The 15,803-nt window shown below is 35.6% G+C and overlaps 1 protein-coding gene across 5 annotated transcripts in view; it reads right to left on the bottom strand.

The window, feature by feature from the left end:
* Positions 1–1,503: 1,503 nt before the first annotated feature.
* LOC127420498 (arf-GAP with coiled-coil, ANK repeat and PH domain-containing protein 3-like) overlaps positions 1,504–15,803 on the bottom strand; it is a 113,266-nt gene continuing 98,966 nt past the window's right edge. For 3 of the 5 annotated variants that reach the window (XM_051662839.1, XM_051662842.1, XM_051662841.1), the window contains 9 exons: positions 15,551–15,768; positions 15,138–15,239; positions 14,257–14,358; positions 13,900–14,120; positions 12,395–12,504; positions 11,698–11,808; positions 11,482–11,543; positions 2,406–2,508; positions 1,504–2,317 (listed from right to left, as the gene is read on the bottom strand). In XM_051662839.1, coding sequence (XP_051518799.1) covers positions 2,311–2,317; positions 2,406–2,508; positions 11,482–11,543; positions 11,698–11,808; positions 12,395–12,504; positions 13,900–14,120; positions 14,257–14,358; positions 15,138–15,239; positions 15,551–15,768 — 1,036 coding nt within the window. In that variant the 3' untranslated portion in view covers positions 1,504–2,310. The remainder of the gene's footprint in view (positions 2,318–2,405; positions 2,509–11,481; positions 11,544–11,697; positions 11,809–12,394; positions 12,505–13,899; positions 14,121–14,256; positions 14,359–15,137; positions 15,240–15,550; positions 15,769–15,803) is intronic. The other 2 variants (XR_007893820.1, XM_051662840.1) reach the window with 2 other exon arrangements.

Below are 15,803 nucleotides of genomic sequence, written 5' to 3'. Positions count from 1 at the left end.
ATATTTACTTGACAAGCTAAATGGCATTAAATATGAAGTCTTTTTTAGAGAAATCAGACAAAATGTAGTGAACTTTCAGCTAAAAAAATAATAATAAATAAATAAATAAATAAAGATTTGCCAATGGGGTCTGAAAAAAATAAGAGGAATATTTCAGGTTCAATACAAGTTAAGCTCAAACAACAGCATTTGTGGCATAATATTGATTACCACAAAAATACATTTTGACTTGCCCCTACTTTACTTTAAAAGAAGCTCAAATCTGGGTTACATTGATGCACTTACAATGGAAGTGAATGGGGCTAATCTGTAAACATTAAAATACACACTGTTTCAAAAGTATAGACATAAGACTTAAACAATATGCATGTTATCATGATTTAAGTGTGATAAAATCACTCACTAACCTTTTCTATATAAATTTATAGCCAGTTTACAACTTTATTGTCATGACGATGTAATGTCAACAAACCCAAAATGCTAAAATGACTGTAAAAATTAATATTTAAACAATTTTACAGCTTGAAAAAATACAGAAGAATTAATGTTAGTGCTTTTGTAAAATTATAAACTTCAACTTTCTGCCTTTAAACCCTCCAAAAATTGGCCCCATTCACTTCCATTGTAAGTTCCATTGCCTCACTATAACACAGATTTTATTTGTTATTTTTTAAAGAAAAGGAGGAATGAGTCAAATGTTTTTTATTTTTATTTTTTATTTTTTTGTGGTAATCAACATTATGCCACAAATGTGGTCGATTGAGATCAACTTGTATTGAACCCGGAACATTCCTTTAAGTTTATTTTTCTTGTCCCATTGGCAAACAAGGAAACAAAAGAATTTTATTTTATTATTATTATTATTTTTATTCATTTTTTGCAGTCAAAGTTGTATGAAATATATGTTTAATCATACACTAAAGGATAAGTTCATCCAAAAAATTTAAATGATTCTATAATTTTCATGTCATTCCAAATCTGAATGACTATTCACTTTCATTGTATGGAAAAGATGTAATGAAAGTGAATGGTGACTGAGACTAACATACTACTTTTACTTTTTGGTTCCATGGGAGGAAGTCATAAAGGTTTGGAACAACATGAGGGTAAATGATAACAGAATTTTTCAATTTTGGGTGAACTATCCCTTTAACTACTAATTTTAAGCATCATATAATGAAATTATTTTTATACTGTAATAATAATAAAATAACCTTAAACTGTTTGCTGCATCTAATATTAGAACATAATCTTCTGTTTACCCCCTTCCACATCAATACTTAATGACCATGTACACATTTTTTTCCTTCAAAAGTAATATGTGTGAACTTATGTATAACATGTTTTACAGTGAAGACATAACCTAAATTATTTCAGATTATTTTATGGAAAATATGGTGTGCTTAACAATCACACCTATCATTTTATCCCCTTTGTTCGAAAGTGAAAATGTTGGATAGATGTACAAATCATACAAATCACACAGTATATTACAATGCAGCAAATTTTTTATTACAATTGTCTATTATCTTGCATATTAAAAAATACATTTTTATAAGATAGTGTATTCTCATGCTTTCTCAGGTTCACACACCATAATTTTGCATTGTTACAAAATACCATTATTTTAAGATATATTATCAATTTGCATCTAAAAAGACAGTATACAATATCTGCATTTAAATTTGCAATGATTTATAATGACTGTACTGATAAAAGATCAAAACAAATATAGACTACACCAGCATAGTCAATACAGAACAGTACATTTATCACTACAGCAAATGATAAAGTGATTAAAAGATTTCTAAAAAGTTTGGAAAGACAAAGTTTGGAAAAAAACTTTCCCATTAGTCCAACTGCTTGTAAATGTAAAACAGTAAAACAATCAGGGCTGTTTATGTTTTGCAGTAAAGGACAGTTGATATATTGCTTGTATTGAGATTAAATGAAAAATGGCATAAAATTCATGCATGACTTTTTAATTAAATGCAGTCTGTTTTTAACACAGATGAAAGCATATATAGTAGCAGTTTTGATATGAGACCATTTAGTGCTTTGTTAAGTGCTTATTACTGTCTACAGCTAAGGTTGAAAAAAGAAGGAAGAGAATGCCTAAAGGAAACAAAAACAAAACAAAAAATTGGGGGATAAGTCCAGCTGACCCCCATAAAGCCATACAAAAATATCTGTAAAATCATTACAAACATTCAACATGAAACCATAAGTATTGACTTAAATCCTTTACACTCATTTCCATTTATGATATCAGCTTCTCAAAGTGTCTTCTACTCTGGCTCGGTTGATCAGTCAAACTCTAGATTACAAAGAAAAATAAAGGTTGTTTTATATTTATAAACCATTAATGTAACAATACAGATGAATAATGGACATCATACAGCTACCTGAATGAGTGACGGAAATGAATACTCCTCCGTTTCAATTTCTCAGGATTGTGTGATGCCATATGAGAAAACTCACGGAAAATGTCCAGATATGTGGTGTCACCTAAAATAGGATAAAACACAGTCGTACAATATCACAGTTATGTGAATATCCAAAATGCACTGATGCTTTTAAATACAGACAGTAGGATTAAAACAATTCATGATAAAATGACAATTATCTAATGTTCGTAGAGATGTGAAGCTTTTTTGCTTTACTACTGCAAAAGCAGGTTTCTAACCCTTTAAGCTCAGATGGGCCCGTTATTGTAATAATAATCAAAATGCTAATAACTACAGTCTTGACCAACAAAAATAGGTATCGTTTAAAGCTTAGAATCTCTATTTTACAATGTATGTAGGCATTATGACTAGAACTGAACAAGTGCTTTGAAAGTTGCAGAAAAAGCAGAACTGTTCCATTTTGATAATTTATAAAAAAAAATTGCACTGTACATATTATTGTTATTGCCTTGTGTCATTTGTTGTTGGAAAGCTCTCAAAGAGTAGAATACAACCAGCTTATTTGTTTTACTCACAGACAAAAATATAGTGAGTAATGGCTAAGTATATGTCTTTGACATACATGTTTCATGTGAACATGTTTTGCTCATATGCCTCGTTTTTGCTTACAACGTCACAAAAAATGAACAAAACATAAAATATAATTTATATTTAAAACGGCTCACACACAAAGTAATTGGATACATAAATCATTAGATAACCCACACGAAGCACAATGCGCACACAATGTGGCACCTTGCTATCTGGCAACAAACACATCAGCTTTCCTGGATCAGATGACGTCATCAGAAATGTAGCACATGGAACGCTAATCAGATTGGGTTCAGATTGCCCCTACCAGTGGTGAAAGTCCTCCATATTTGGGCAGACAGTCATGTGATCCATCACTCTAATCACATATGGCCAGCATTTAATGATGACTCAGATGGCACAGAATGAAACTCATTCTGTGAAATCTCATAACTAAAATCATATCTGCATGCTATGCAAACATTTAGTCATTGTTGTGTTTGCATGTGTAAATAGTTCTTATGTACATTTATTATGTTTCATTTATTTGGAGAGGCTTTTGGACACTTGGAGACGTTTTTGGACACTAGGATCAATAATTGTTTTTATGATGCAATAACTTTTGATTGGTTTGTTGTAACAACACAAACTTTTACTCAGCTACATGTGACATGATTGGGAACAAAACAAAAAGTTTTTCGGAGCTTCCTTATTTACACCCTGAGATATACTGTTTGTCAAATAAAAAAATAAGAAAAAAGTACATTTTGCCTCAATTCTTTTAAGATTTCTTTTAGCAGTTTGTTAGGCTAAGAGTCTCAGAATCTATCATAATCTATATCATTAAAAAATATGAAAAGTTTTCTTTAAAATTATACCAAACACTTGACCCTCGAGTTATAAGCCTTTAATTTAGGGTATGCCACTGTAATCTTTAAAAACACCCTCAGAGCTTAAAGGGCTAAATTGGCATATTATAAGGGCATTGGGCCTATTTTTTTTTTCCTCCTTTTTCTCCCCAGTTTGGAATGCCCAGTTCTCAATGTGCTCTAAGTCCTCGTGGTGGCGTAGTGACTCGCCTCAATCTGGGTGCCGGAGGACGAATCTCAGTTGCCTCCACGTCTGAGATCGTCAATCCGCGCATCTTATCACGTGGCTTGTTGAGCACGTTACCCCGGAGACGTAGCACGTGTGGAGGCCCACGCTATTCTCCGCGGCATCCATTATAGCGACCACGAGGAGGTTCCCCATGTGACTCTACCCTCCCTAGCAACCGGGCCAATTTGGTTGCTTAGGAGACCTGGCTGGAGTCACTCAGCACAGGCATTGAACTTATTGATACAGTGTATCCGGAAAGTATTCACAGCGCTTCACTTTTTCCACATTTTGTTATGTTACAGCCTTATTCCAAAATGGATTAAATTCATAATTTTCCTAAATTCTACAAACAATACCCCATAATGACAATGTGAAAGAAGTTTGTTTGAAATCTTTGCAAATTTATTAAAAAGAAAAAACGAAAAAGAAAAAAAAATCACGTACATAAGTATTCACAGCCTTTGCTCAGTACTTTGTTGAAGCACCTTTGGCACCAATTACAGCCTCAAGTCTTTTTGAGTATGATGCTACAAGCTTGGCACACCTATTTTTGGGCAGTTTCTCCCATTCTTCTTTGCAGGACCTCTCAAGCTCCATCAGGTTGGATGGGGAACGTCGGTGCACAGCCATTTTCAGATCTCTCCAGAGATGTTCAATCGGGTTCAAGTCTGGGCTCTGGCTGGGCCACTCAAGGACATTCACAGAGATGTCCCGGAGCCACTCCTTTGTTATCTTGGCTGTGTGCTTAGGGTCATTGTCCTGTTGGAAGATGAACCTTCGCACCAGTCTGAGGTCCAGAGCGCTCTGGAGCAGGTTTTCATCAAGGATGTCTCTGTACATTGCTGCATTCATCTTTCCCTCGATCCTGACTAGTCTCCCAGTTCCTGCCGCTGAAAAACATCCCCACAGCATGATGCTGCTACCACCATGCTTCACTGTAGGGATGGTATTGGCCAGGTGATGAGCGGTGCCTGGTTTCCTCCAGACATGACGCTTGCCATTCAGGCCAAAAAGTTCAATCTTTGTTTCTCATGGTCTGAGAGTCCTTCAGGTGCCTTTTGGCAAACTCCAGACGGGCTGTCATGTGCCTTTTACTGAGGAGTGGCTTCCGTCTGGCTACTCTACCATACAGGCCTGATTGGTGGAGTGCTGCAGAGATGGTTGTTCTTCTGGAAGGTTCTCCTCTCTCCACAGAGAAACGCTGGAGCTCTGTCAGAGTGACCATCGGGTTCTTGGTCACCTCCCTGACTAAGGCCCTTCTCCCCCGATTGCTCAGTTTGGCTGGGCGGCCAGCTCTAGTAAGAGTCCTGGTGGTTCCAAACTTCTTCCATTTACGGATGATGGAGGCCACTGTGCTCATTGGGACCTTCAATGCTGCAGAGATTTTTCTGTACCCTTCCCCAGATCTGTGCCTCGATACAAGCCTGTCTCGGAAGTCTACAGACAATTCCTTGGACTTCATGGCTTGGTTTGTGCTCTGACATGCACTGTTAACTGTGGGACCTTATATAGACAGGTGTGTGCCTTTCCAAATCATGTCCAATCAACTGAATGTACCACAGGTGGACTCCAATCAAGTTGTAGAAACATCTCAAGGATGATCAGTGGAAACAGGATGCACCTGAGCTCAATTTTGAGTGTCATGGCAAAGGCTGTGAATACTTATGTACATGTGATTTATTTCCCGTTTTTTATTTTTAATAAATTTGCAAAGATTTCAAACAAACTTCTTTCACATTGTCATTATGGGGTATTGTTTGTAGAATTTTGAGGAAAATAATGAATTTAATCCATTTTAGAATAAGGCTGTAACATAACAAAATGTGGAAAAAGTGAAGCGCTGTGAATACTTTCCGGATGCACTGTATATCTGCATTTTTGGCATTTTAAAATGCACTTGCCACTTTCTGCAAATAGTGTACAATTTGTCTCTGAATATTAGTTTTATTTATTTATTTATTTATTTATTTATTTATTTTTAAATGGACAGTGAATGGAGGTGCACAACTTTCAGAAAAAAGTGTTTGTCAACCTCAAGTGGTCAAACTAAATATTATATGAGGCGTTTTATTTTAGATTCATTTTATATGAATCAAACCCTGTTACCAAAATTTGAGACAAAGACTGATTTGTATTTCCTAGCAAAATAAATAAATAAATAAATAAAAATAAACAATACACATACAAAATAAATATCAAAATCACATAAATACAATTAATAAAATAAATAAATTAATAACAATTAATAAAATAAAACATGTAAAATAAAAATAAATGCAATACCTCAGAATGGATAACAGTGCATCTAATGTGTAAAAACAAAAGTAATGGTGCACAAGTGTTTGTGGACAAGTGCCACTTCAAACTTCAAAGAATTAGATAAAGAATTAAAGGGGTAGTAACGGCACTACAGCTCATGAATTGCCCCTTTCAAAGTAAACCACACTGGCTCCTACTTTTAGCCTGGTCTCAAAATCTTTGTGCCACATAGGGTCTTTGTACTGTTTCGGTGACCATAGCAACAACTTAAAGTATGGAGAGAACAAAAAAGAGGGTTTGAACACTTTGCTAAATGGTGTGAATTTCTCATGTTTCATTTAAAACTAAGAGACTGTCCCTGTCTTTCCAGGAAGGGGTACTCGCATGTACTGACTAATGTCTCTAGAAGAAGCCCCATAGACTTCCATTCTAAATATATTTCTGTCAATACATATATATATATATATATATATATATATATATATACATTTTTTTATTTTTTTTTTTTTATTAATTAATTAATTAATTTATTTATTTTTCAAATTGAGGTACAGGTCAAATTTTTTTTCTATAGTAAACAAAATGCCACAAATGCTGTTAATTGAGTTTAGCTTGTATCTAACATGGTATATTCCTTTTAAAAATGACAAGATGAATTTGAAAAAAACAGTAAATGCAATAATGAGTTATTTACATGTATATTATACTATACAATATATACAATTGTAGTTTTGAAATGGTTTAGAACAAGAAACCTGATCATTTGTATCACAAGGAACTGAAAAAAGCATCTTCTTGAGAGTTTATTAATGAGTTGATAGTTAATGTAGATAGTTCTATAATAGTGCATACTAATTTAGCAGAGCACTATAGAGAAGGAAGAGGCAACAGAAGAGAAGGCAAGCACAAGCAGTTAGTAATTCAGTCACATTGTTCATTTATTTTCTGTGTTTAAGAGGACAACAGATAAAAGGGCAGAAATGCAGAGCAAAAAGATCAAATAAGCTGCAGTGGTTTTAGTTTACAGAAGAATGAGTTATACAATATTCAGACACATTTGAACATTTTTAGAGTGACAGAAATTAAAGTATACATAAATTATTGAACACAATTTTGAAAGCAAGCAGTAGAAGAGTTTATGCGCAACTACAGCCACAATGTAGAACATTTCTCGTTACACAGTATTTAAAAACTAATACTGATATTTTATATTTTATTTAGAGGATGCTTTTGGTTGCATTTTCCACAGGATTGAGTTCAAATAGATTCTGTTTATTTAGTATTGTTCATTGTATCACTTTTTTATATATTTACAAATTGTATGTTCCTGTACAACATACAAGCATAATACAGAAAGTACTCAAATTTGATTGGCCAGAGAAACAATGTCCTTTCACCCCAATGTTTATCATTCTGTATTTAGGGGGGAAAACTGTCTAGTCTGCGTCACAAGCTACAGATATGTATTATATTTATAAATCAAGTGCTATTTGTTTGATTGGTTTCCTCATATATGAAAATGTCTGTTGTCTTTGGTTGGGACTTTAAGAGCGCTAGACAAGCGTGAATCATGATGGCATTGGACAGTTGATTCTAATCACTGATTTCTAGTAATCTAGACTTAAATAGATAGTTCACCCAAAAATGGAAATCAATGCCATCATTTACTCACTCTCATGTTGTTCTATACACAGAAGAAAGAAAAGTCTTACAGGTTTGGAAGAACATGGCGGTGAGTAAATGATGACAGAAATTTTATTTCTACTAGTTGGTTTGTACGTACAGTACTGGATACACAAAAAATAAAAATAAATTTAGCATTTACACATTTCAATTTCATAACAAAATTTCATCAAACTGAATTGAGTAATCTTTAACAAAATAAATTTAAACTAAATATTTTAAGTTTTATTACTTAAATTTTGTTAAAAATTACACAATTAAATTTGACGGAATTTTGGTATGAAACTGAAATGTGTAAATCTTAAAAAAATACTACAATATCTTTTGAGTGCAAACAGCTTTTTGATTTTACAACAATAAGTTTTTTTTTTTGGTTTTGTTTCTGGTCTGTGGATTGTGTTTCTCTGCATGCCTACAGTAGCAATTCAATTAACCATTTAATGTAGAGTTCAAAATTGAGTTTGGTTGAGAATGGTAAAATTCATAAAGTATAAGGAGTTACAAAAATACAATCAGTTTTTTTCCGATAAAATCATAATAGAAAATGCAAACATGTCATTGCACTATTGCTATGTGCAGTCCTCAAAAATGCATAAAAATCCTGTTCGAGGCATTTTCTATACCATCTCCCAAAAACAAGCAAAAAACAAAACAAAAAACAGTGGAGTTAAGAAAAAGTGCATAACAGTGGCATTAAAGTCAACGCAATCACATTTTCGGTTAGCAGATTAATAGTTTTTAACAAAGACATTTTATACATTTATGACATATAATAATCACAGTATTATGATCCCACTTTCCCTAGATTCATGCATTTGCAAGCACAAAATATTTTTAGGGCCCAATCCTTGTTTAAACCACGTAAAAATGTACAAAAGATGCCACCAGAACACTGCATGGAAAGAGTTAGACACAGCTGCCTATCATACTGTATAATGCCATTTTAACTATAACCCAGAGGCTTTTGAGTCAGTTAGTTCAACAGTTTTAAGATACTTACAATAGGACACAGTCAGTAAGTGTAATAGTCTTTGAAATTGGTCCCTGGTGACTGTTGTAGAAATGCACCTACATACTGTGAACTTCTTGACTGCTTAAACCTGGTACCATCTTACTCTAGTAGGGTAATACCATATCACAAATCCTGACGAAACATTGAATAACTTATTTTTTGGCTTACAGTACCACAGTTTGCTAAATCAGTAACCACAATGCGCAAACCCATATATTGTCTTGAAATGGGCAGCACCATGGTAAGCAGTGTGGCTTTGATATAGTTAAGACAAGCGCACATCACACGACTCAAGTTTGTCGCCTTTAATGTTTTCAGTCAGCAAAGTTTTAGATCGCTGCGCATGCCTGTCGCCAACAGCAATGTTAAAGGTGCATTCAGTAACTTTTGTCTTTGTGTCATCTTGGACTTACCCTGACACCTAGCGATTTGAATGAAGTATCATTTAAAATCAATAGTTTTCAGTTTCAGATGCCACTGTAGAAATTTAGTATTCACTGTCAGCCATGATTACTTCAATTAATGAGTGAAAGTGTCAAACAACAGGATGGTTACTGAGATTAAGCGAGTAGTATTCAGTTGGTCATGTGATTCTAACATGGCAGCCCCCATGTGTGGAGCCTCTCCATGTAGAATAAAACAGCTTTTATAGGTTACTGATATGACTGGAGTCTTCATGTTAATGTGAGTGGTCCTGATTTCCTACATATATTACAAAATTACAATTCATGTCTGCAAATAAACAAGTGAACTTGAACAAATTTGCTCACTTGTCAGAAGGCGTAACATTTGTTGTGAATACGCTGTTTCCATAAAAACGCACTACACGCAATGCCATATCCAAAACTGTCTAAATCATGGAATATTAATAACAGTCTCTAAAGCATGAAGAATTCAGAATACAGTAACTTCACAAAAGTTACCAATACTTCAGTATACCGGTATTAATTACTACGTAGCTATTACTTCAGGAGCTTAGGTTTTCACAAGAAGACCAGTTGTATTTTGTTGTATCTTTTGCATGTTTGATATGCCTACATGTTTAAATTAATAAATGTTCATGTTTTTCTAAATGCTTGAAAATTTGATTAAAGTTTGATTTGTTATAGATTGACACGATTTTGTCATTTTGCTCATTATCATTAAAATGTTACTTCGTTGAATAAAATGACAGTTTATGCCTTTGTTTTAGTCCAAGAAAATCTGACTAAAATTAATGGGTCCCACTTTATATTAGGAGTCTTTAACTACTATTTACTAACATTAAAATACGTATAATACAATGTACTTATTATGTAACTACATGTTGTTCTGCAAAATTCTCAAACGATTCACATTTGCTGCTACTGAGGTTCAGGTATGGGTAGGTTTAGGGTAAATTAAATGCAGGTACTTTAAAAGTAAGTACAATGCAACAACACATATGTACATAATAAGTACATTGTATCAAATGCTTAAGTACATAGTAGTTAAAGACATCTAATATAAAGTGGGTCCAATGAATGAATATGACATGACAAAATACTGATGAAATGTAAAGGACATCTTCGTCAAAAGACTAAAACTCTGACTTAAACAAAAAACTTGCCAATTCTTAAATTGTGCACACTTCTGAGAGACTTTACAACAGATTTAAAACCTTTTTGAAACCTAACCGACAAGTCGTCAGGTGTGCGTACTGTCCTGACAAGCAAGTGACCGGCAATGAGCAACAGCCAATGAAACATAGAGAGAGCGGAAGAGCCTTGGGTAGCAGGAGCCAGAAAATAATCTTAAAATAAAATGAAACATCAAACTTTTCATCTTTCCATCTTTTTCTTATTTCTCCCGTTCTTTAAAAAATTAGTGCAAAAACATTTGCAAGCACTTCTTTCATGTTGTTTGTTGACATGTTATCACAAATATGTTTGTGAATGTGTTTCGGGATCTAGCTTCAGTTGGAAAGGAATGGTTATGTTGTCGACATACCCAGCCTTCGATCAGTCGTGTAGTGTGCACACAAACATGACAGAAACACTGTGAGTCTTTAAGTTTGCCCAGGGTGCCGATCTACAGTCTTGTAGTGTGCACTTGGCTTTAGTAGCATATTGTTGTACTAAAACCAGTGGTCTACCAGCCCTAAGCACATTGACCAAGATGGTCTACAAGGTCAACCATTTGCTGTAACCTTGCAGTTAATTTGTGGGTTGGCCTCTGCCCCACTGGGCTAGTAGTTCAGATAATTAACCACCTAAATCAGATAATGACCAACTTTTCTCTAGCAGGGCAAACAGTGATTGCAACACAAACCGGCCTGTCCTTATAGTAAACAAACACATGGCAGATCATGGCGGGAATGATGGGAAAATGCACTACGCTGAACTCTCTAGTACTGGGCTATGTTGAGACAGATAAACTCCTGTATGCATTTCTTATACTGCTGTTCTGTTGGACTGCTGCTAGAATATTGACCTGGCTGACCGAAGGGACCCTCCGACTCGCGCATCTCCTCGTTCATCCGTGCCAGACGCAACCTGCCGAGAGAAGAACAGAGATATACATGGTAGTAATGTTCATGTAAATACCTTTTTAAGTTAGATTAAATCATTACACATTCTCTAATGCACTATACTTCATGATTCAAACATATAACATATATGCACTTACACAGGTGTTGTTTAAACTTACAGAGTAACTATGTCTGCATTAGCGGCTTGGACTGCTATGCTCAGAGGGTCCTGCCCATCCTCATCACCATCGTTCTGGGTCGCTCCTCGTTTCAGGAACAAACACACTTGACTGGAAAAACAAAAACACAAAATCCGAACGAAGAAAAGGTGAATAAAAGCAAGTTAAGAACAATGCACAAAAACTTGCGAGCTAATCTGATAACAATGGTGACACATAAAAGTATACTTTTTTAGTGTGCATCTTCGATCACTTTAATTGATCATCAACATTCATCCACAAAACTCAATGTGGGCATACACAATGCAAAAAATGCATCTGAACAATCATGTTTTTATGCAATCAAGTATTTTGATTTTGTTATTTGGTGACATAAAAATTCATCCCAAATAACTGTAGTCTATAGCCCTGAAACTACTGTAGAATCATGAACATCTAGTTATTGTTATAAGTAAGTTATTGTTATGTAGTATCATTTTATTGCCAATATTTAGCTTGATGCTTATCTTCACATGCAGTCACATTATGAGGCTTTATAGACCACTGGTGAAAAATCTTAAGCACCAAATAACACACAAAGCACACCAGCACACCAGAATAACATGCTGGGGACCAGCATTCAAAACACATCATATGCTTATGTGTGAATGTATTTATGTATGTCAAAATTAGAGTATATGTTTAAGTGTAGACTTACCCAGTTTGACCTAAATATGTGGCATGATGCAGCGGGCCTCTTCCTCTGTGATCTCTTTGGTTGACATCTGCACCATTTTGAAGCAGAAACTCACAGGCTATTAAAGAACCCTGAACATACAAAACCAGAGGTTGAGTGTTTTGACAACAACACACCTTTCAAAACACCTTTTATCCAACTTGACTAACAGTTTTTAGAATTATTACAGGGACAGTCTCCTGAGTAACCTAATATAAACTGTCATTCACTACAAAAGTAATTTTCTTACTCTGTCTTTTTGCCTTGTTTTCCAGTAAGAATATGTAAACATCCTTAAAACAAGACACATTTACTTGCAGAGCAAAATGACGTAAAATATTAAGTCTTATTTTTAGACCAAACAACCCTTAGTTAGGTTCATGCTGAAAACTAGAAAATGTATTTGGTATTTTTTCTTTTGTTTCTTAAGTAAATGTGTCTTGTTTTTAAAGATGTTTTGATATTCTTACTAGAAAACTACAAAATTACAGAGTAAAAAATAAATACATTTTGCAGCGTAGTTAAGAGACAGTGGTTACAGCTTATGGAACGCCCCTTGTGGGTTTGAGCCTCCAAATTTTTGGTTTCCAGCCCAGATCTTTAAAGGAATAGTTCACCCCCCAAAAATCATAATTCTCTCATCATTTACTCACCCTTATGCCATCTCAAATCTGACTTATTTTCCCGACACTTCCTCGCACTTGACGCACGCGCACAGCGCTGTACACGTAGAGTCTGCATATGTCAAAAGCGAGGAAATGTAACTGAGCTTCTCTCATGAATGAGCCAAAGAGTCAGCAAATGTATAGATTTATTCTGAAAAAGGAGTTACATTTTGGTCTGTTGCTCACCAAAAACTGATCAAATATCTTCAGAACACATGGATTAACTGCCTTCATGTCCTTTTTGGAGCTTGAAAGTTTTGGACCCCAATGACTTGCATTGTATGGACAAACACACATATTAATATCCTTCAAAATATATATTTTTTTTTTCTCCCAAATTGGAATGCCCAATTCCCAATGTGCTCTAAGTCCTCGTGGTGGCATAGTGACTCGTCTCAATCCGGGTGGTGGAGGATGAATCCCAGCTGCCTCCGTGTCTGAGACCGTCAACCCGTGCATCTTATCACGTGGCTTGTTGAGCACGTTACCGCGGAGACATAGTGCGTGTGGAGGCTTCACGCCATCCACTGCGGCATCCACGCACAACTCACCACGCGCCCCACCGAGAGCGAACCACATTATAGCGATCACGAGGAGGTTACCCTGTGTGACTCTACCTTCCCTAGCAACCAGGCCAATTTGGTTGCTTAGGATTCCCGGCTGGAGTCACTCAGCACGCCCTGGGATTCGAACTAGCGAATTCCAGGGGTGGTGGCAATCGTCTTTACCACTGAGCTACCCAGGCCCCCTTCAAAATATCTTTGTTTGTGTTCCCAAAAAGAAAGTTTGAGATGGCATGTGAATTTTTTTTGGCTGTCTTACCCCAATCACAGCCTGCATTAGTGGGCTCTTCCCCTCATCTTCTTCATTGATGGAGTTGACATCCGCTCCATGTGCCAGCGCTTCAGCCATCACGGGCAGATTTCGAGCCTGACAGGCCTTTGAAAGTAATGCTCCAGGATCCAGTTCTCTCAAATCCTCTGGATCTGATGCTTCAGGCTCCAGTTCAGCTTCATTACTTGAGTCCTCAGACACCTCACACTCTAAATATTACAAGAACATATATAACACAATTGGTTATATGTTTCAAACGGTCAATACGGAAAATAGTGTTACATAGATGTGCAAGACGGTGACATGAGTCTGATTCATTTTTTAATATTTGAGTCAGTCACTCACCCTCCTCTGTTACACTGTCCACCACAGACTCAAATACCAAGATGTCAGTGCTGCCGTCAGTACTGCCACCTAACCCACTGTCACTGCTCAGACCTGCAGGACCAACACATGCCCACCACGGGCATATTACACTCCAGAGTGTCAGTTACATACAACCTACACTGACAGCAAACATGATGACACAACGCTTCACAGTTATACAACAATAAAAAACAAAACAAAAGCAAACAGAACAAAAAAAGCAAACAAACCAATACAAAACCAAGCAAAACAAAAGCAAACGAAACATTACAAAACCAAGCAAAACAAAAAACAAAAGCAAACAAAACAACACAAAACCAAACAAACGGAACAATACAATAAATAGCAAGGAAAGCAAAACAAAAGCAAATAAAACACAAAACAAAAGCAAACAAAACAATACAAAACCATTCAAAACAAAAGCAAATGAGACGAATCAAAACCAAGGGAAAACTAAAGCAAAGAAAACAAAAAGCAAACAAATCAAAATCAAGCAAAAAAAAAACAAACTAAACAAAAGCAAACAAAACTAAGCTAAACAAAAGCAAACAAAACTAAGCTAAACGAAAAACAAACAAAACAATAGCAAAACAAAACAAAACACAAAACAAAAACAGATTCACGAGATCCAGCGTATAAACAGAGAACTGAATGGTGAGCTGATAATGTGAGATGCTAATTCTCCCATACTTGGTGCCATTAATAGAGAATGATTTCAGTTTAATAATTTTTTTTATGTTTGCTACTCTTGTTCTAATTATTTCATCACTTTATAGGGAATTTTCACACAAGAGCTTTAGGTGCAGTCCCAGTCTAACCAAGAGTTAAAGCAGTCTCTTATATAGGAATATAATACTTACTGCGAGGCCCTGAACCAGTGTCAAAGTAGGAAAAGAGGGAGTCCAGCTCATCTGGACAGAATAGAGACTCTCGCCAAAACTTTCTCTCTAGTGCAGCAGTTGCTAAAAATAAATATATGATAAGTTATACCTTTGTTGAAAGATTTAACATTTAACACAGGTATTACCCAACAAAAATGTACTGCGATGGTACCGTGGTTCAATGATGTTAATACCATATATACTATGGCACTGAATGATTACCTTATTTATGTACTATGGTATTTACATGGTTCTACAAGGTATTTCAAAGAATACCATGGTATTATTAGAATTGTAGTGTCCAAAAACATAATATGTCATTGTCCTTTTTCTGTAAGCATTATAATCAAATCCAGGGCAGCACTGAAACAAGAATCATTTTAATTGAGTACCAGAGGAGAGTGTTGCAGGTGATGCACTGCCTGGATCCTGTCTGTATTTGCGGTGTGTTTTTGGAACAGTGGTGGCGCTGTTGTGCCTCCTGCATTTCCTGGGGTTCCACCTGTGCTCTGACTTCCTCCCACCGTTAACAAGAACTTCACCAGTAATCATCTTCCTCAGGAACTTTTTCTCCACATACTTTGCTTTAATCCAGGCCTCCTTTTCTTGCCTTGACAACAATGGCAGCAATTTAACCTTCAAAAC

Source organism: Myxocyprinus asiaticus, chromosome 29, assembly GCF_019703515.2.
Source record: "Myxocyprinus asiaticus isolate MX2 ecotype Aquarium Trade chromosome 29, UBuf_Myxa_2, whole genome shotgun sequence".
NCBI lineage: Eukaryota > Metazoa > Chordata > Actinopteri > Cypriniformes > Catostomidae > Myxocyprinus > Myxocyprinus asiaticus.
Note: the sequence above shows the minus strand (reverse complement) of the source record. Positions and strands in the feature narration are given on the sequence as shown.